The sequence below is a fragment of the Kogia breviceps genome, chromosome 12 (assembly GCF_026419965.1).
Source record: "Kogia breviceps isolate mKogBre1 chromosome 12, mKogBre1 haplotype 1, whole genome shotgun sequence".
NCBI lineage: Eukaryota > Metazoa > Chordata > Mammalia > Artiodactyla > Physeteridae > Kogia > Kogia breviceps.
In genome coordinates this window covers 84,025,333-84,045,459 of record NC_081321.1, presented here as the reverse complement: position 1 = coordinate 84,045,459, position 20,127 = coordinate 84,025,333, and the positions used below count along the sequence as shown (strand labels likewise).

The 20,127-nt window shown below is 40.9% G+C and overlaps 1 protein-coding gene and 2 non-coding genes across 4 annotated transcripts in view; 1 reads left to right on the top strand and 2 right to left on the bottom strand.

Annotated features, from left to right (window-relative positions):
* GNPTAB (N-acetylglucosamine-1-phosphate transferase subunits alpha and beta) overlaps positions 1-20,127 on the top strand; it is an 82,343-nt gene that overhangs the window by 32,374 nt on the left and 29,842 nt on the right. For both annotated transcript variants that reach the window (XM_059081901.2, XM_067009988.1), the window contains 3 exons: positions 1,700-1,819; positions 2,889-2,930; positions 5,946-6,151. In XM_059081901.2, the coding sequence (XP_058937884.1) occupies positions 1,700-1,819; positions 2,889-2,930; positions 5,946-6,151 (368 nt within the window). The remainder of the gene's footprint in view (positions 1-1,699; positions 1,820-2,888; positions 2,931-5,945; positions 6,152-20,127) is intronic.
* LOC131767546 (U6 spliceosomal RNA) lies at positions 8,015-8,121 on the bottom strand. Its single transcript, XR_009338752.1, has one exon. It is a non-coding gene; the product is annotated as a U6 spliceosomal RNA (small nuclear RNA).
* On the bottom strand, positions 9,375-9,481 carry LOC131767560 (U6 spliceosomal RNA). Its single transcript, XR_009338764.1, has one exon. It is a non-coding gene; the product is annotated as a U6 spliceosomal RNA (small nuclear RNA).

Sequence of the window (20,127 nt, the reverse complement as noted above, 5' to 3'; positions counted from 1 at the left end):
ACTTCCTTCATCTCTTTGCTGAAATGCCACCTTCCAGTAAGGCCGTCTCTGCTCTCCCTGTTTAAAACTGACCCCCCACTTAGACATACTGTGTATCCTCATTTTCTGCTTTATTTTCTTTATAACATGGAACATCATCTGACTTCACTTACTTGGTTTATTTCCTGTCTTCACCTTTCTAGAATGTAAGCTTCATGAAGGCATAGATTTTGGGTTTTTTTGTTTACTGCTGAGTCCCCAGCACCTAGAACAGTGCCTAGCACATACTGAGTGCTCAGTAAATATTTATTCAACAAATGGGTAAGCACTCCTTTCATCCTGTCATCTCACCTACTTCTTTTAAGCTATAAGTGTTTGTCACTCTATTTATTTTTTTCCTTCCATAATTTGAAAGATTTATCCACCAAACTGCATTTGTTTGCCCCAAGATAATTAACCCTGTGGCCAAAAGTCATGTTTTGGTTAGTCTCTGGAACCCTTCATGCTGCCGGGGGCCCGATCCTGTGCCTGGCCTATGAGAAACACAAAAGGAGGATAAGCTTTAGGTCCTTGGCCTTAAAAAAAAAAAACAGCAACCAAAAAAACACCCCCCCAACAAACAAACAAAAACTGTACTGTTTCTTGGAAAAGATCAAACCTGAAACAGAATTATCCCAATTATGTCTATGTCACTATGAACTCCCATGTAGGTCTGGAGCAGGCTCTGAAAGATGGGTAGGATTATGGTAAGTTGATGAAGGAAAGGAGAAGAAAGCTTTCATCAGGGGTAAAACCTGAACAAAAACACTGAGATGGAGCTTAGACAGGATACTTAAGAATTAAAAGCCTGCCTTACTCCTTAGGGGTAAGATAGTAAGGGGAAAATCAAGCAGGTTCGGAAAGGTCTTTAATGCTTGTGTTCAAGTAAATCATTGAGTTCCTCACGTTGCAGGCACAAATCCTAATCCGCTGGGTACTTTAGGGACCAAAACAAGTATGTTTCCCGCTGCCTTGGAGCTTACATTCTAGGGGAGGGACACGTGAATTACAAGTGTATGTAACATGTTAATTATTTAATAGGTGATCACTGCTATGAAAAAAAAAAAAAAAAAAAAGAGTAGGGCAAACAGGATGGGGAGGGGCCAGGCTTGGGGGCAGCTGGGAATGGGAAGGCTGTAGCATTAAAGAGGGCCAGGTCTTCATTGTGGACTGCTGGCTAACTCTTTCTTTGGTAATTTTGTTTACGCTTCTAATTTCTTTTCTATGTTTGGCTGCATTTGTATCCCAGCTTTCCCACTTGCTAAACTGAGAATTTTTGTTTACGCTTCTAATTTCTTTTCTATGTTTGGCTGCATTTGTATCCCAGCTTTCTCACTTGCTAAGCTGAGAATGTAGCAGTTTAAAGTGAGCTTCTAAGACCTCCCCCACAGTCTTAAAACTGAAGGGACAGCACAGCCTTTACCGGGTAGCTGTGATGATCAGATGAGACAAAACTGTTTAAAGTGTCTAGCAGAATGCAACTCACAGAGAAGATGCTCAGTAAATATTAGTGCCCCAGCCCCAGTTTGAAAGCATGCAAGTCTGTGATCTACGCCATGGTGGGATTACCTTTTCGCTGATTTTTTTCCATAACCTCCGAGTTTAGGCCCTGTTATGCTCTTACTCCCCAAGTATGTTGGAAAAATGCCTGTCAGCTGGAGGACTTGTGTGTTTACCCTAGGCTCTGTCTGCCCATGCCGATCGACGTGGTTTACACCTGGGTGAATGGCACAGACCTTGAACTACTGAAGGAACTGCAGCAAGTCAGAGAACAGATGGAGGAGGAGCAGAAGGCAATGAGGTAAAACTGATTGTGTCAGAAAACGAAACACAGAACGTTCTACAATTATAACTAATGGTACATCTCAGAAGGTAAGATGATGTTTACGCCGCTCTTCACACGAGAATCTGCATCTCAAATTCATGCCGTTACAAGATTCTGGCGGTCATTGCAACCAACCCCTGTCTCTTGGCACCCAAGGAGGACTCGGCCACTTTGGTGAGGTCTTGGCCTCACTTGGTCAGGTGGCCATCTCGTGAATGTGGTGTTCTCGTGATGCCTTGGTCTCCAAAGGGCCTAAAGGTGGAGGAGCCACTTAAGGGAGCCCTGGGCTTCCTACTCATTCAGTCTGCGTCCCAGATGTGATAGCTTCATGAAGTAAGGTTTTATTATGCAAAGTTGCTACACAGTAATATGGATTAGTCCAAATAAGACAGGCCTACAGACATAAGTGTTTTTTTCCATTTGATAAAGGCAGTAAAAAGTATATTTGTTACCCTTTTTAATATCAAATAGTATACTATGGAGCTAGAAACCTTGGTAATTTTTTTAAATATGGAATTTTGGTTATCTTATTTACTTTATCTGGGAAGAGTACAGTGGGCTTCTGGAGAGCCTTCTGAGCTGGAGATCTGGCTGATGTAACTTCCCTTCTGATTCCTCAGGAGTATTTACTGAGAATTTCCCCATTCATTTCTTTGTAAGTGTTATGGGTGCACCCCAGTTGCAGGTCTTTGGCCATGTTATACTGCAACACATTTGTCTCTCTCTCTGTGTTCCTCCCCAGTGCATGAAAATCACTTTGATAGCCTCGTAACTATGTTTTACTAGTAAAATGTAAAAGCTTATATTTTAAGTAAACTTTTGTGGTTACTGTGGGTGGTATATGATAATATTTGTTGATCATAGCATATTAAAATGTATAATTTATTATGCATCTTAAATGTTATACACAGTACAGTACTTCTTAACTTACTGGTTGGTTCTCGTGGAGTAACCAGAAAAAACCAATGTTGGTAAGTTCTCTCATTCACATGTAAGTCTAGCACTAGTCCATGCATATATAATGAAATCTATTTGCTTTCACTAGAGAAATCCTTGGGAGGAACACAACGGAACCAACTAAGAAGAGGTAAGCATTTTGATTTTCCTCTCAGTAATGAAAATCAAAAGAGTGAGGTGAAACGTCTAGGTTCTTCTCCCTTGGCTTTTGTTGAGTACACAACAAAACAGAGTAAGTATTTTTTACTTACTCTGTTGCTCCTGTTCAGTCCCTCTTCTTTTGGATTTTGACCCCCAAATTAAGTGCATCCGTGAGATGAGAAAACAGAGGCACAGCTGATTGAGAACTCTGGTTATTCTGGTTGCAGCTAACCAAAGCTTTATCGTTTCTAGATACGTTAGGTAAGGTTTTTCTTCTTTGTCGTTTCCATTAATCTGTCTTGATGTGCTTTTCTTTTGGTTCACTTAAGTCTAACTTACACCAGTGTTTTCATTTATAGAATCTATGTCCATTATTTAACTATGTGTTCAGTGTATATTTCCTTATCTTTAAAAGCTGTCATAGTTGTATGTCTTCTATTTAAGGACTTGGGAAGGAGATTTAACCCAATGACAAGAATCAGATGATCTCTCTTGATTTGAATCATACCTGACTCTGATAGGTCCTTAAAACAAGACTGTCTCACTAACAAGCGGAAATCTCTGTTAACTGCCACTTCCCCACTGAACCATTAGACTTAAAATAGAAGAGTTATTCATAGAAATGATCCAAAAGTGCTTTCTGAATCATCTGTTAATGTTAATTATGCGTATTTATTTATAAATATCTATTGCTAATACTGTTATTTTTTAATTAATTTATTTTTGGCTGCATTGGGTCTTCGTTGCTGCGCATGGGCTTTCTCTAGTTGCGTTGAGCGGGGACTGCTCTTCGTTGTGGTGCATGGGCTTCTCATTGCGGTGGCTTCCCTTGCTGCAGAGCACAGGTTCTAGGTGCACTGGCTTCAGTAGTTGTGGCTTGTGGACTCTAGAGAGCAGGCTCAGTAGTTGTGGCGCACGGGCTTAGTTGATCCACGGCACGTGGGATCTTCCCGGACCAGGGCTCAAACCCGTGTCCCTGCATTGGCCGGTGGATTCTTAACCACTGCACCACCAGGGAAGTCCCCAAAACTGTTTTTTTTTTTTTTTTTTTTTTTAATTTATTTATTTTGACTATGTTGGGTCATTTCTGTGCGAGGGCTTTCTCTAGTTGCAGTGAGCGGGGGCCCCTCTTCATTGCGGTGCACGGGCCTCTCACTGTTGCGGCCTCTCTTGTTGCGGAGCACAGGCTCCAGACACGCAGGCTCAGTAGTTGTGGCTCATGGGCCCAGTTGCTCCGCGGCACATGAGATCTTCCCAGACCAGGGCTCGAACCCGTGTCCCCTGCATTGGCAGGCAGATTCTCAACCACTGTGCCACCAGGGAAGCCCAAGACTGTTATTTTTAAATGACTTTTAAATTAAAGCAATGATGCAACATTACAGAAAGGTCGAGAGGAAAGAAAAGAGCAAACTCACCTAATTCTTTGGCCCTCACTCAACAATTATGATCATTTTCTTATTCCCTTTTCATGTATGTTTTTATGGTAAATAATTTATAATCTGCAATTTTGTCTTTTTTATTTTATATAATCATACATATTTCTATGTTGATAAATTATCATAATACTTCTTATCAGTTTTAATAGTTATATAATATTCCATAAAGTAACTGTACTATAATTTGCTAAATGTTGGGCACTGCCATATTTTCACTTTGTAAATATTTTGTGATATTATATTTGGGTCTATGGCATTTTCTGTGTGGGGGTTTGTTGTTTTTCCTATTTTTGTTTCTCCTCTACTTGGACTAGATTCCTGGACATAAACTACTGAGGAAGAAACGTATGTATGTTTTCATGGGTCTGAAGAGGTATATATGTATATATAATGTAATTGCTTTTCCAAAGAGGAAATGGGGAACCCATCTGGAGGGATACCCGTAGAGTTAGAGAGGGATAGGCTTGCTGCACTTGCACTAACATTGCATCATCATTTTTTGAGGGGTGCTAATTTCGTTAAACAAAAGGTCATTGTTTTCTGTTGCATTTCTTTGAATATTAGTGAGGTTGCACAATTTCATGTATAGTCTGTTAACTGGTCATAGCTCTCACCTTCTGAGTTCTCTAGCTGTGTGTCCTTTGCCCATTTGGTTAATCTAGGTATTTCTTATGTTTAGACAGGAATATTTCATGTAACTTCATAAAACTTTGTCACATTTGCTTTTGTTTGCATCAGTGTCCTGTCATATTCAGTGTACTTAATTGTATTCTAGTTGGAATTGGTAAACTGTTTCTGGTAAGATGACACTCTGTTAACCAGAATTTATCTACTTCCTAATCTGTCTGATATTGGGCTTTACTGGAATTACAAATAATGTTTAAAACAATAGTAATGAAGTGCTTAATTTCTTGTACACCTTTGAGTTAGTAAATTTTGTGGCAGTCTTATTTTATTTTTAAAATTTATTTAATTATTAATTAATTTGGGGGGGGCTGCATTGGGTCTTCGTTGCTGTGCATGGTCTTTTTCAAGTTGTAGCGAGCAGGGGCTACCCTTGGTTGCGGTGCACGGGCTTCTCATTGCCGTGGTTTCTCCTGTTGTGGAGCACAGGTTCTAGGCGTGTGGGTTTTGGTAGTTGTGGCACGTGGGCTCAGTAGCTGCAGCTAGTGGGCTCTAGAGCGCAGGCTCAGTAGTTGTGGCGTACGGGCTTAGTTGCTCCACGGCATGTGGGGTCTTCCTGGACCAGGGCTCGAACCTGTGTCCCCTGCACTGGCAGGCAGATTCTTAACCACTGCGCCACCAGGGAAGTCTGCAGTCTTATTTTATGAACAGGAGTTTGAAAGCTCTATCTTTCGAGTTGCACTTGTTTGATATTTCTATGACATACTTGCTAACTTACTAGATTTTTATATTCTTGAGATAAAATTCCTGGTTTATTGAAAGATTATGATTTTTAAATAAAATATCAAAGAAACACCTGTGAAATTTGGTAGTACCAACAAGCTTTTCAGTGTTGATTAAGTTTTCAAGCCTGTAGTTGTGAGCATGTTCGTGTCTCTTTGCAGTGAGAAGCAGTTGGAGTGTTTGCTGACACACTGCATTAAGGTGCCAATGCTCGTCCTGGACCCAGCTCTGCCGACCAACATCACACTGAAGGACCTGCCATCTCTTTATCCTTCTTTTCATTCTGCCAGTGACGTATTCAACGTTGCAAAACCAAAAAACCCTTCCACTAATGTCTCAGTTGTTGTTTTCGACAGTACAAAGAATGGTAAGATCTTCTTGCGGGTATTTTAAAATCAGGTTATCATTGGATGTTGGAATAACAAAATTTTGAGTGGAACAGAATTGGTTCACTTTTAAAGAAATGCCTGATAAACTAAAAATGTAAAAAGGGGAGCTGCCATTGTATTTCAGCCCTGCTGTCAGAAAGGGATTGCATCTGTTTTACTCTGTGTGATACACACGCCTTCCTGTGCTGTGGTCAGGACCTTAAACCTGGTACTCAAATTTACTGTATTCTCTTGTCTGGGAGTTATTCAGGAGGCTTTCTTTTTTTTCTTTTTTCTTCCAAAATTCCTCAGCAAGGTTGTTTTCTGCAGCTTGGACTGACCATACTTGGAGCATTCATACTTTAAGTTCTGAAACACCTGGTTATGCAGTTGATTTGGCCCGATAATAGAATTAAATTTGTAATTCTTGTCATAGAACTGCACCCGCATCCTTAGAGATCCCGTCCTCTCCTCAGCCACTGAGCTGCTGAGCCCCACGCCTGCGTCTCCTTCAGTCATCCTTCCTTTTGTCTCATCCTTCCTCTGCACTGAGTGACTCTCCCAGTAAGCTCTGTTTTCACTTGTGTAAAATGAAAACTGTCGCATTCTCTTTACAGCCCTGTTTCAAGTTCCCATTCTTTCAATGCCATACCTCCCAGCCTAAATCTTTGGAACCATCTTTGACCCGTTCTTATTCTAACCAGTAATCTGCCTCATCCTATGACTTGCTTTTTTGCAAGAACCTTAGATTCTTACCTTTCATACTCATCAGATTTCTTCTACACCAGCCTGAGTTTCTTCACCCAGGCCCCAATAATAGATGCCTATCTGCTCTGCCGGCCTCCAAAGTTCTTCTCTGATCTGTCTATCATGAAACTGATAAAAATCAGAGTTTTCCAAGTTGTTCACAGTTGCTATCTCTTTGGAGGGAATAATAGTAGTATATATTTGGTTTTCACATGGATACAAATTCCTCTTGCTGGTGTTCCAGATGGAGCTTTAATTGCCTTGGTCCTGCCCATCGGCCCTCGCACCCCTGCCCTCCTCGCATCTCCTCACAGCCTTCAGCGTCTTCTCACAGATGTGGGGCTGCCTGTCCTGAGCCTCTTCCTCTCCCAGCCCATCTCCTATTCTTTCCAGCCCCCTCTCCAGTTCTGTCTTCATGGAGATCCCGGACTAGTACATTCACAATGATTTTATTTTTCTGTATCCCTGTAGTACTTGTAACCTAACTCACAGCTTAGTTTTTGAGTGCACAGGAGTTTATGGTGTTCTCATCTAATTTCTTTTTTTAACTCATCATTTATTTTTAACATTCTATTTTATTTATTTATTATTTATTTTGGCTGCACTGGGTCTTTGTTGCACCACGTTGGATCTTTGTTGCGGCATGTGGGGTCTTTAGTTGTGGCAGGCGGACTTCTTAGTTGCCGCACGCGAGATCTTAGTTGCAGCATGCATGTGGGATCTAGTTCCCCGACTAGGGATTGAACCTGGGCCCCCTGCATTGGGAACACTGAGTCTTACACACCGGACCACCAGGGAAGTCTCTCATCTAATTTCTTTAGGGCAGAAACCTTATCCTCACCATTTTGTGTCCTGAACAGTGTCTGACACAGTGCTCATTTCCCGGTACTTATTATTTGTGATTTGAAAGGAAACTATAACTTTTCTAAGCACAGATATCTCCCCTTCACACTGTAGACCTGTTTCTGAACTATTTTGTATAACTTTTTTTTTTTTACTTATAATAACTTTATTTTTATTTTCATTATTATTTACAGTGAGTAATGTTTTTAACATCTTTATTGGAGTATAATTGCTTTACAGTGATGTGTTAGTTTCTGCTTTATAACAAACTGAAAAATATGGAATGCTTCACGAATTTGCTTGTCATCCTTGTGCGGGGGCCATGCTAATCTTCTCTGTATCATTCCAATTTTAGTATATGTGCTGCTGAAGCAAGCACTAACTAACTTATTTTTAAAATTTAGGTTATATTTAAAAATATATAGGGAAAGTACAGGGGAAATTTTTGACAAATTTAACAAGTTATATGTTTATTGTTTTGCTAACTTTAGCTTTGTTTTCAATTTTTAAATTTTTTTCTTTCTCTTTATTTTTAACATCTTTATTGGAATATAATTGCTTTACAATGGTGTGTTACTTTCTGCTTTCTAACACAGTGAATCAGCTTTATATATACATATATCCCCATATCTCCTCCCTTTTGCATTTCCCTCCCACCCCCCCATCCCAGCCCTCTAGGTGGTCACAAAGCACAGAGCTGATCTCCTTGTGCTATGCGGCTGCTTCCCACTAACTATCTATTTCACATTTGGTAGTGTATATATGTCCATGCCACTCTCTCACTTCATCCTAGCTTACCCTTCCCCCTTCCCGTGTCCTCAAGTCCATTCTCTACGTCTGTCTCTTTATTCCTGTCCTGCCCCTAGGTTCATCAGAACCTTTTTTTTTAGATTCCATATATATGTGTTAGCATACAGTATTTGTTTTTCTGATTTACTTCACTCTGTCTTACAGTCTCTGGGTCCATCCACCTCACTACAAATAACTCAATTTCGTTTCTTTTTATGGCTGAGTAATATTCCTTTGTATATATGTGCTACATCTTCTTTATCTTTTCATCTGTCAATGGACACTTAGGTTGCTTCCCTGTGCTGGCTGTTGCAAATAGAGCTGCAATGAACATTGTGGTACATGACTCTTTGTGAATTATGGTTTTCTCAGGGTATATGCCCAGTAGTGGGATTGCTGGGTCGTATGGAAGTTCTATTTTTAGTTTTTTAAGGAACCTCCATACTGTTCTCCATAGCGGCTGTATCAGTTTACATTCCCACCAACAGTGCAAGAGAGTTCCCTTTTCTCCACACTCTCTCCAACATTTCTTGTTTGTAGAGTTTTTGATGATGGCCATTCTGACCGGTGTGAGGTGATACCTCCTTGCAGTTTTGATGTGCATTTCTCTAATGATTAGTGATGTTGAGCATCCTTTCATGTGTTTGTTGGCAATCTGTATATCTTCTTTGGAGAAATGTCTCTTTAGGTCTTCTGCCCATTTTGGGATTGGTTTGTTTGTTTTTATGATATTGAGCTGCATGAGCTGCTTGTAAATTTTGGAGATTAATCCTTTTTCAGTTGCTTCATTTACAAATATTTTCTCCCATTCTGAGGGTTGCCTTTTCATCTTGTTTATGTTTAAAAAATATGGAACGCTTCACAAATTTGAATATCATACTTGCCTAGGGGCCATGCTAATCTTCTCTGTATTGTTCCAATTTTACTATATGTGCTGCCGAAGCAAGCACTAGCTTTTTTATGTTTCTTTTCTTTTTTTCCTTAATTTTTGAATTTTATTTATTTTTTTATATAGCAGGTTCTTATTAGTTATCAATTTTATACACATCAGTGTATACATGTCAGTCCCAATCACCAAGGTCATCACACCACCATCCCCACCCCCACACGGCTTCCTTGCTGCCCACATTTTTTCTCTACATCTGTGTCTCAACTCCTGCCCTGCAAACTGGTTCATCTGTACCATTTTTCTAGGTTCCACATACATGCGTTAATATATGATACTTGTTTTTCTCTTTCTGACTTACTTCACTCTGTGTGATAGTCTCTAGATCCATCCACATCTCAAAATGACTCAATTTTGTTCCTTTTTATGGCTGAGTAATATTCCATTGTATATATGTACCACAACTTCTTTTTCCATTCGTCTGTCGATGGGCATTTACGTTGCTGCCATGACCTGGCTATTGTAAATAGTGCTGCAATGAACATTGGGGTGCATGTGTCTTTATGAATTATGGTTTTTTCTGGGTATATGCCCAGTAGTGGGATTGCTGGATCATATGGTAATTCTGTTTTTCTTTATTTTTAGTACGTGGGCCTCTCTGCTGTGGCCTCTCCCGTTGCGGAGTGCAGGCTCAGCGGCCATGGCTCACAGGCCCAGCCGCTCTGCGGCATGTGGGATCTTCCTGGACCAGGGCACGAACCTGTGTCCCCTGCATCGGCAGGCGGACTCTCAACCACTGCGCCATCAGGGAAGCCCTATTTTTCGTTGTTTTAAGAAACCTCCATACTGTTCTCCATAGTGGCTGTATCAATTTACATTCCCACCAACAGTGCAAGAAGGTTCCCTTTTCTCCACACTCTCTCCAACATTTGCTGTTTGTAGATTTTCTGATGATGCCCATTCTAACTGGTGTGAGATGATACCTCACTGTAGTTTTGATTTGCATTTCTCTAATAATTAGTGATGTTGAGCAGCTTTTCATGTGCTTCTTGGCCATCAGTACATCTTCTTTGGAGAAATGTCCATTTAGGTCTTCTGCCCATTTTTGGATTTGGTTGTTTGTTTCTTTAATATTGAACTGCATGAGCTGTTTATATATTTTGGAGATTAATCCTTTGTCCGTTGATTCATTTGCAAATATTTTCTCCCATTCTCAGGGTTGTCTTTTCCTCTTGTTTATGGTTTCCTTTGCTTTGCAAAAGCTTTGAAGTTGCATTAGGTCCCATTTGTTTATTTTTGTTTTTATTTCCGTTACTCTAGGAGGTGGATCAAAAAAGATCTTGCCGTGATTTATGTCAAAGAGTGTTCTTCCTATGCTTTCCTCTTAAGAGTTTTATAGTGTCCGGTCTTACATATAGGTCTCAAAACCATTTTGAGTTTATTTTTGTGTAGGGTGTTAGGGAGTGTTCTAATTTCATTCTTTTACATGTAGCTGTCCAGTTTTCCCAGCACCACTTATTGAAGAGACTTTACATTCTCCATTGTATATCCTTGCCTCCTTTATCATAGATTAGTTGACCATAGGTGCATGGTTTTATCTCTGGGCTTTCTGTCTTGTTCCATTGATCAATGTTTCTGTTTTTGTGCCAGTACCATATTGTCTCTATTACTGTAGCTATATAGTATAGTCTGAAGTCAGGGAGTCTGATTCCTCCAGCTCCGTTTTTTTCCCTCAAGACTGCTTTAGCTATTCGGGGTCTTTTGTGTCTCTATACAAATTTTAAGTTTTTTTTGTTCTAGTTCTGTAAAAACTGCCATTGGTAATTTGATAGGGATTGCATTGAATCTGTAGATTGCTTTGGGTAGTATAGTCATTTACACAATATTGATTCTTCCAATCCAAGAACATGGTATATCTCTCTATCTGTTGGTATCATATTTAATTTCTTTCATCAGTGTCTTATAGTTTTCTGCATACAGGTCTTTTGTCTTCCTAGGTAGGTTTATTCTTTTGGTTACAATGCTAAACAGGAGTGTTTCCTTAATTTCTCGTTCAGATTTTTCATCATTAGTGTATAGGAATGCAAGAGATTTCTGTGCATTAATTTTGTGTCCTGCAGCTTTACCAAATTAATTGATTAGCTCTAGTAGTTTTCTGGTGGCATTTTTAGGATTCTCTATGTATAGTATCATGTCATCTGCAAACAGTGACAGTTTTACTTCTTCTTTTCCAATTTGTATTCCTTTTATTTCTTTTTCTTCTCTGATTGCCGTGGCTAGGACTTCCAAAACTATGTTGAATAATAGTGGTGAGAGTGGACATCCTTGTCTTGTTCCTGATCTTAGAGGAAATGCTTTCAGTTTTTCACCATTGAGAATGATGTTTGCTGTGGGTTTGTCGTATATGGCCTTTATTATGTTGAGGTAGGTTCCCTTTATGCCCACTTTCTGGAGAGTTTTTATCATAAATGGGTGTTGAATTTTGTTAGAAGCTTTTTCTGCATCTATTGAGATGATCATATGGTTTTTATTCTTCAATTCGTTAATATGGTATATCACATTGATTGATTTGCGTATATTGAAGAATTCTTGCATCCCTGGGATAAATCCCACTTGATCATGGTGTATGATCCTTTTAATGTGTTGTTGGATTCTGTTTGCTAGTATTTTGTTGAGGATATTTGCATCTATATTCATCAGTGATATTGGTCTGAAATTTTCTTTTCTTGTAGTATCTTTGTCTGGTTTGGGTATCAGGGTGACGGTGGCCTCATAGAATGAGTTTGGGAGTGTTCCTTCCTCTGTACTTTTTGGGAAGAGTTTGAGAAGCATGGATGTTAGCTCTTCTCTAAATGTTTGATAGAATTCACCTGTGAAGACATCTGGTCCTGGACTTTTGTTTGTTGGAAGATTTTTAATCGCGGTTTCAATTTCATTACTTGTGATTGGTCTGTTCATATTTTCTATTTCTTCCTGGTTCAGTCTTGGAAGGTTATACCTTTCTAAGAATTTGTCCATTTCTTCCAGTTTGTCCATTTTATTGGCATAGAGTTGCTTGTAGTAGTCTCTTAGGATGCTTTGTATTTCTGCGGTTTCTGTTGTAACTTCTCCTATTTCATTTCTAATTTTATTGATTTGAGTCCTCTCCCTCTTTCTTGATGAGTCTGGCTAATAGTTTATCAGTTTTGTTTATCTTCTCAAAGAACCAGCTTTTAGTTTTATTGATATTTGCTATTTTCTTTGTTTCTATTTCATTTATTTCTGCTCTGATCTTTATGATTTCTTTCCTTCTGCTAACTTTGGGTTTTGTTTGTTCTTCTTTCTCTAGTTCCTTTAGGTGTAAGGTTAGATTGTTAATTTGAGAGTTTTCTTGTTTCTTGAAGTAGGCTTGTATAGCTATAAACTTCCCTCTTAGAATTGCTTTTGCTGCATCCCATAGGTTTTGGATCATCGTGTTTTCTTTGTTATTTGTCTCTAGGTATTTTTTTATTTCCTCTTTGATTTCTTCAGTGATCTCTTGGTTATTTAGTAATGTATTGTTTAGCCGCCATGTGTTCTTGTTTTTTACGTTTTTTCCCCTGTAATTCATTTCTAATCTCATAGCGTTGTGGTCAGAAAAGATACTTGATATGACTTCGATTTTCTTAAATTTACTGAGGCTTGATGTGTGACGCAAGATGTGATCTATCCTGGAGAATGTTCCATGTGCAGTTGAGAAGAAAGTGTAATCTGCTGTTTTTGGATGGAATGTCCTATAAATACCAATTGAATCTGTCTGGTCTGTTGTGTCATTTAAAGCTTGTTTCCTTATTTATTTTCATTTTGGATGATCCGTCCATTGGTGTAAGTGAGGTGTTAGAGTCCCCCACTATTATTGTTACTGTCGATTTCCTCTTTTAGAGCTGTTAGCAGTTGCCTTATGTATTGAGGTGCTCCTATGTTGTGTGCATATATATTTATAATTGTTATATCTTCTTCTTGGATTGGTCCATTGATCATTATGTTGTGTCCTTCCTTGTATCTTGTAACATTCTTTATTTTTTTATTTTTTTAAAAATTTTTTTGTGGTACATGGGCCTCTCACTACTGTGGTCTCTCCAGTCGTGGAGCACAGGCTCCGGATGCGCAGGTTCAGCGGCCATGGCTCATGGGCCCAGAAGCTCCACGGCATGCGGGATCTTCCCGGACCGGGGCACGAACCCGTGTCTCCTGCATCGGCAGGCGGACTCTCAACCACTGCGCCACCAGGGAAGCTCCATTCTTTATTTTAAAGTCTGTTTTTATCTGTTATGAGTATTGCTGTTCCAGATTCCTTTTGATTTCCATTTGCATGGAATATCTTTTTCCATCCCCTCACTTTCAGTCTGTATGTGTCCCTAGGTCTGAAGTGGGTCTCTTGTAGACAGCATATATATGGGTCTTGTTTTTGTATCCATTTAGCAAGCCTGTGTCTTTTGGAGCATTTAATCCATTCACGTTTAAGGTTATTATCGATATGTATGTTCCTATGACCATGTTCTTAATTGCTTTGGGTTTGTTCTTGTAGGTCCTTTTCTTCTCTTGTGTTTCCCACTTAGAGAAGTTCCTTTAGCATTTGTTGTAGAGCTGGTTTGGTGGTGCTGAATTCTCTTAGCTTTTGCTTGTCTGTAAAGCTTTTGATTTCTCCATCGAATCTGAATGAGATCCTTGCTGGGTAGAGTAATCTTGGTTGTAGGTTCTTCCCTTTCATCACTTTAAGTATATAATGCCACTCCCTTCTGGCTTGTAGAGTTTCTGCTGAGAAATCAGCTGTTAACCTTATGGTAGTTCCCTTGTATGTTATTTGTCATTTTTCCCTTGCTGCTTTCAATAATTTTTCTTGGTCTTTAATTTTTGCCAATTTGATTACTCTGTGTCTCAGCGTGTTTCTCCTTGGGTTTATCCTGTATGGGACTCACTGTGCTTCCTGGACTTGGGTGGCTATTTCCTTTCCCATGTTAGGGAAGTTTTCGACTGTAATCTCTTCAAATATTTTCTCTGGTCCTTTCTCTCTCTCTTCTCCTTCTGGGACCTGTATAATGCGAATATTGTTGCGTTTAATGTTGTCCCAGAGGCCTCTTAGGCTTTCTTCATTTCTTTTCATTTCACTTATCCATTCTTCTGCCTCAGTTATTCTGTTATTGATTCCTTCTAGTGTAGTTTTCATTTCAGTTATTGTATCATTCATCTTCGTTTGTTTGTTCTTCATTTCTTCTAGGTCTTTGTTAAACATTTCTTGCATCTTCTCGATCTTTGCCTCCATTCTTCTTCTGATGTCCTGGATCATCTTCACTATCATTATTCTGAATTCTTTTTCTGGAAGGTTTCCTCTTTCCACTTCATTCAGTTGTTTTTCTGGGGTTTTATCTTGTTCCTTCATCTGGTACATAGCCCTCTGACTTTTTATTCTGTCTATCTTTCTATGAATGTGGTTTTTGTTCCACAGGCTGCAGATTTGTTCTTCTTGCTTCTGCTGTCTGCCCTCTGGTGGATGAGGCTATCTTAAGAGGCCTGTGTAAGTTTCCTGATGGTAGGGACTGGTGGTAGGTAGAGTTAACTGTTGCTCTGGTGGGCAGAGTTCAGTAAAACTTTAATCCGCTTGACTGTCGATGGGTGGGGCTGGGTTCCGTCCCTGTTGGTTGTTTGGCCTGAGGTGACCCAACACTGGAGCCTACCTGGGCTCTTTGGTGGGGCTAATGACAGACTCTTGGAGGGCTCATGCCAAGGAGTACTTCCCAGAACTTCTGCTGCCAGTGTCCTTGTCCCCACAGTGAGCCATAGCCACCCCTGCCTCTGCAGGAGACCCTCCAACACTAGCAAGTAGGTCTGGTTCAATCTCCCCTGGGGTCACTGCTCCTTCCCCTGGTTCCCGATGCACACACTACTTTGTGTGTGCCCTCCAAGAGTGGAGTCTCTGTTTCCCCGAGTCCTGTTGAAGTCCTGCAGTCAAACCCCACTAGCCTTCAAAGTCTGATTCTCTAGGAATTCCTCCTCTCATTGCCGGACCCCCAGGTTGGGAAGCCTGACGTGGGGCTCAGAACCTTCAGTCCAGTGGCTGGACTTCTGTGGTATAAGTGTTCTCCAGTCTGTGAGTCAGCCACCCAGCAGTTATGGGATTTGATTTTACTGTGATTGCGCCCCTCCTACCATCTCACTGTGGTTTCTCTTTGTCTTTGGATGTGGGGTATCTTTTTTGGTGAGTTCCAGTGTCTTCCTCTCGATGATTGTCCAGCAGCTGGTTGTGATTCCTATGTTCTTGCAAGAGGGAGTGAGAGCGTGTCCTTCTACTCCACCATCTTGGTTCCTATCCCACTAGCTTTGTTTTTTAAATTGAGGTTTCCCTAAATTAAGGTACTCTGATAACACTTCACGTGAAGAGAAAAAAGAATGACATTATGTTAGCAGTTATAACTCAGTTATAACGTCTGTGGAGAGAATCTTGGGTTTATCTCCACTAATTTTATAACATATCAGAGACATAAAAGATTATAAATTTTGATATAAGTAAAATCTGTGTTAAACACTGTTTTTGAATTTCCACTTGGGTTTTTATTTGACTATCCTACTGTTATATTGATTCATTCAGTAAAGATTTGTCGAGCCATTGCTCTGAGTTGGTTGTTGTTGTAGGCAAACAGCAGAGAAAAAAAAAGGCACATTCCTGCCTTCATGGAGCTTCCATTTTTAGTGGGCCACAAACTCACTCTTTTTTCAAAAAAAAATTTTACTTATTTATTTATTATCTTTGGCTGTGTTGGGTCTTCGTTTCTGTGCGAGGGCTTTCTCTAGTTGCAGCGAGCGGGGGCCACTCTTCATCGCAGTGCGCGAGCCTCTCACTGTTGTGGCCTCTCTTGTTGCGGAGCACAAGCTCCAGACGCGCAGGCTCAGTAGCTGTGGCTCAATGGGCTAGTTGCTTCACGGCATGTGGGATCTTCCCAGACCAGGGCTCGAACCTGTGTCCCCTGCACTGGCAGGCAGATTCCCAACCACTGCACCACCAGGGAGGCCCCACAAACTCACTCTTTATCATCCTTAGTTATTGAAATCCAGGATCTCAAAATTCTTTTTTTTTAAAGCTGAGTTGTTTTTGTTTTTTTTTTTAATTTATTTTTGGCTGTGCTGGTTCTTCATTTCTGTGCACGGGCTTTCTCTAGTTTCATCGAGTGGGAGCTCCTCTTTGTTGTGGTGTGTGGGCTTCTCACTGCGGTGGCTTCTCTTGTTGTGAAGCATGGGCTGTAGCTTCAGTAGTTGTGGCACATGCGCTCAGTAGTTGTGGCTTGCGGGCTCTAGTGCACACGCAGGCTCAGTAGTTGTGGCACACGGGCTTAGTTTCTCCACAGCATGTGGGATCTTCCCGGACCAGGGCTCGAACCCATGTCCGCTGCATTGGCAGGCAGATTCTTAACCATTGCACCACCAGGGAAGCCCACAAAATTCTTTGTTAAAGGACCAGGTAGTAAATATTTTAGGCCTTGTGGGCCAAGAGGCAAAATGGCAGATATTATGAAGGTATTTGTAGAAACATTTAACCATTTTAAAATGTCTAAATTGTGTTTAGCTTGGGGTCATACTAAATCTGGCAGTGGCTAGATTTTGAACCATGGACTGCCAAACCCTGATCTAGATTAAAAAATTTTAGCCATGTTTGCATTAAAAAAAAATCTCATTTAGCCTCTTTCCAGTTAATCATTGAGATCTGTTGATTTTTTTTCCTTCTCAAATGTGTCATTTCTGCCCCTCTCCCGGTTACCCTGCCACTTCCCTTGTGTCCACCTATTGGACAGTCCTCCTGCAGTCAACCATCGGGCCCTGCGCCCGGGGACTGCGTCTCCTCAGCAAAATGTTTTTTCCAGTCAAACTTATCCCTTTGATGTTTAGGAAATGAATTTCCTCCTGTGACACTTGATTTTACCTCTGGACTACATTCATTGACTTTTACAAGGAATTACAAAGTGCCTCCTTATAGCTCTCTCACACTGATTAAATTTATACCCATTGGGATCCTACAGAACTAATGTAATCCCTTTTCTGTGTGACATTTCTTATTCTTCTTTTAGCTGTCTCTTAGGGGCTTGTCTACACCCTAGTTTGCTCTTCTCAGAATGAGCTTTAGTTTCTATTACTTTAAAAGTGTTTCAGCTAGAATTGAACATTCTGTTTCAGTGTGGTTCAGTCCTCAAAGAGATCGGGATTCTTCATTCGTGAAGGTTTATTGAGTGCATACTATGTGCCAGGTACTATTCTCAGTGCTGAAGATGCAGCAGTGAACAGATGGACAGAAATCTTGGCTCTCATCAGATTTACACCTTGGGGGGCTTCCCTGGTGACGCAGTCATTAAGAGTCCGCCTGCCAATGCAGGGGACACGGGTTCGAGCTCTGGCCCGGGAAGATCCCACATGCCGCGGAGCAACCAAGCCTGTGCGCCAAAACTACTGAGCCTGCACTCTAGAGCTCGTGTGCCACAATTACTGAGCCTGCGTGCCACAACTACTGAAGCCCACATGCCTAGAGCCTGTGCTCCACAACAAGAGAAGCCACTGCAATGAGAAGCCCAGGCACCACAGTGAAGAGTAGCCTCCACTCACTGCAACCAGAGAAAGCCCACACACAGCAACAAAGACCCAACACAGCCAAAAATTAAATAAATAAATAATTTTTTTAAAAAAATTACATCTTGGCAGAGGGAGCCAGACAATTGATACAACATACAAGTAAATTATATAGTTTGTAGAAGATAAATGCTGTAGAGAAAAGTTGAGCAGGGGAAATTGAGTAGTAGGGCAGACTCCCCAAGAAGGTGATTTTTGAGTGAAAATTTAAAGGAGGTGAGAGAGCCAGCAACATGAATATGTGGGGAAGGAGTGATTCTCCATATATTCCCTATATATAAGGTAAGTGGAATAGCCAGTGCAAAGGCCCTGAGGCAGGAGGGTGTCTGACATGTTTGAAGAAGAGCAGGGAGGCCAGTGTGGCTGGAATAGAGTGAACCAAGGGGGAGAGGGCAAGAGATGAGCCCAGAGAAGTCACAGGGACCAGATGGCATAGGCCTCAGTAACCACAACGGGCTTTAGCTTCCAATCACAGTGTGGTGAGGAATGTATCATTGGAGGGTTTGAGTAGAGGAGTAATGTGATCTGACTTAACGTTCCAGAAGGATCAGTCTGGCTGCTGAGGTGGGAACAGACTGAGGAGGGGCAAAGCTTGTAATAATTCAGGCAAGAAGGAAGGGGGCTTGGATCAGAGTGGTGGTGAGAAGTGGTTGGACTCTGGACATTTTGAAGGTCAGCTCAACAGGGTTTCCTGATGGGTTGGTATTGGGGAATGTCACCCTTCTTACTCTAAGCCCTCTTCTGCTTAAAAGCGCAAAATTGGGATGGAAACTCAGTGTGGCCTGAGCATTACTGACTCACACTGAATTCACTGTCCGCTAAAACTTCTAAGTCTTTTTAAAAATCATACATGTGCTAATGCTCAAATACCCCTTTTATTTATTTAATTTTTTTTTCAAGTACTCCTTTTAATTTTTGTTTGTTGCCAAGTTAAAGATCTTACCTTCGTTTGTAGGAGATTTTATTTTGCTAGATTTGACTGATTGCTCCAAACAGTCAAGGACTTTGGGGAACCCTTAGTCTGTTATCCAGGATAGTAGCTTCTCTGTCGGCTCCATGTACGCCCACACATTTCACAAGCATGCCTTCTGTATCTTCCAAAACTTTGATGGATTGTTGAACAGACCTATAGCAGACATCCAGATCCCCACCCCCCTTCTAGGTTGATTGTGGCTTTTACAATTTTACACTCTCTGGTCAGAATTGGTTATAATCCACCTAACTTGAGATCTGGTCCCCGTTAAATCCACAAAGATGCCATGTGTTGTTTAGCTGCCTTCCTGACATTATGTACAAATACATATTGCTCATCTATTCGAACTGTCTGATTTACCCGTATAGAATCCACCATATCAATGGGGAGAGACAGACAGACAGACAGACGGACGGAGGCAGAGTGAGGCGTGTATCTGATAAATTTACCCATAATGAATTCCTGCTCTTAGTGCTCAGTACTTTCTTTAAAGATAAACAGTATATTGTGAAGACTTCCTTTTCTCCAGTGCTCACCAGCTGTATTTTTCTGATACATTTGAGACCCTTGCCCAGGATCAACACGCACCTTGCAGGCTATAATCTGCAGACCCTGCTTTCTGTGCCCATTTTGAGGATCAGAATTGCAGCCTTCCACCCTCTCCTGTTTTCCATGGTCCCCGAATGTCAGCAGGTTTGCTGATCTCATTTGTTCCCATCACTTTGGAACTCTCTCCCGGTAGGGCTGTGTCATCACGCTCCTCACCCCCAACTAAATCTGCTCTAATCACATTGCCTGATGAATCTTAGGAAGTCACTGTGACCCTGGAGGAAGCTTAGGAGAGTCCTAAGTGGTTCCCCGCCATTAATCTAAATGCCACTGGCCTTGCCTTCAAGGCCCCCTTCTGGTTGCCCTTTTTTTTTCCTAGTTCCCCCCACTCCCAGATGTTTTACTCTGGTCAAACAATTTTGTTTTTTAAATTAAACGTGTCGATGTTTAATGTTTGCTTCTACCTCTGTGATTTCTGTCCGTCTGTCATTTCTGTGTTTCTTCTGCCCACACGAGTCTCTCCTTCAGTATAGCAAAATTGAACGTTTACTTGTACAGCA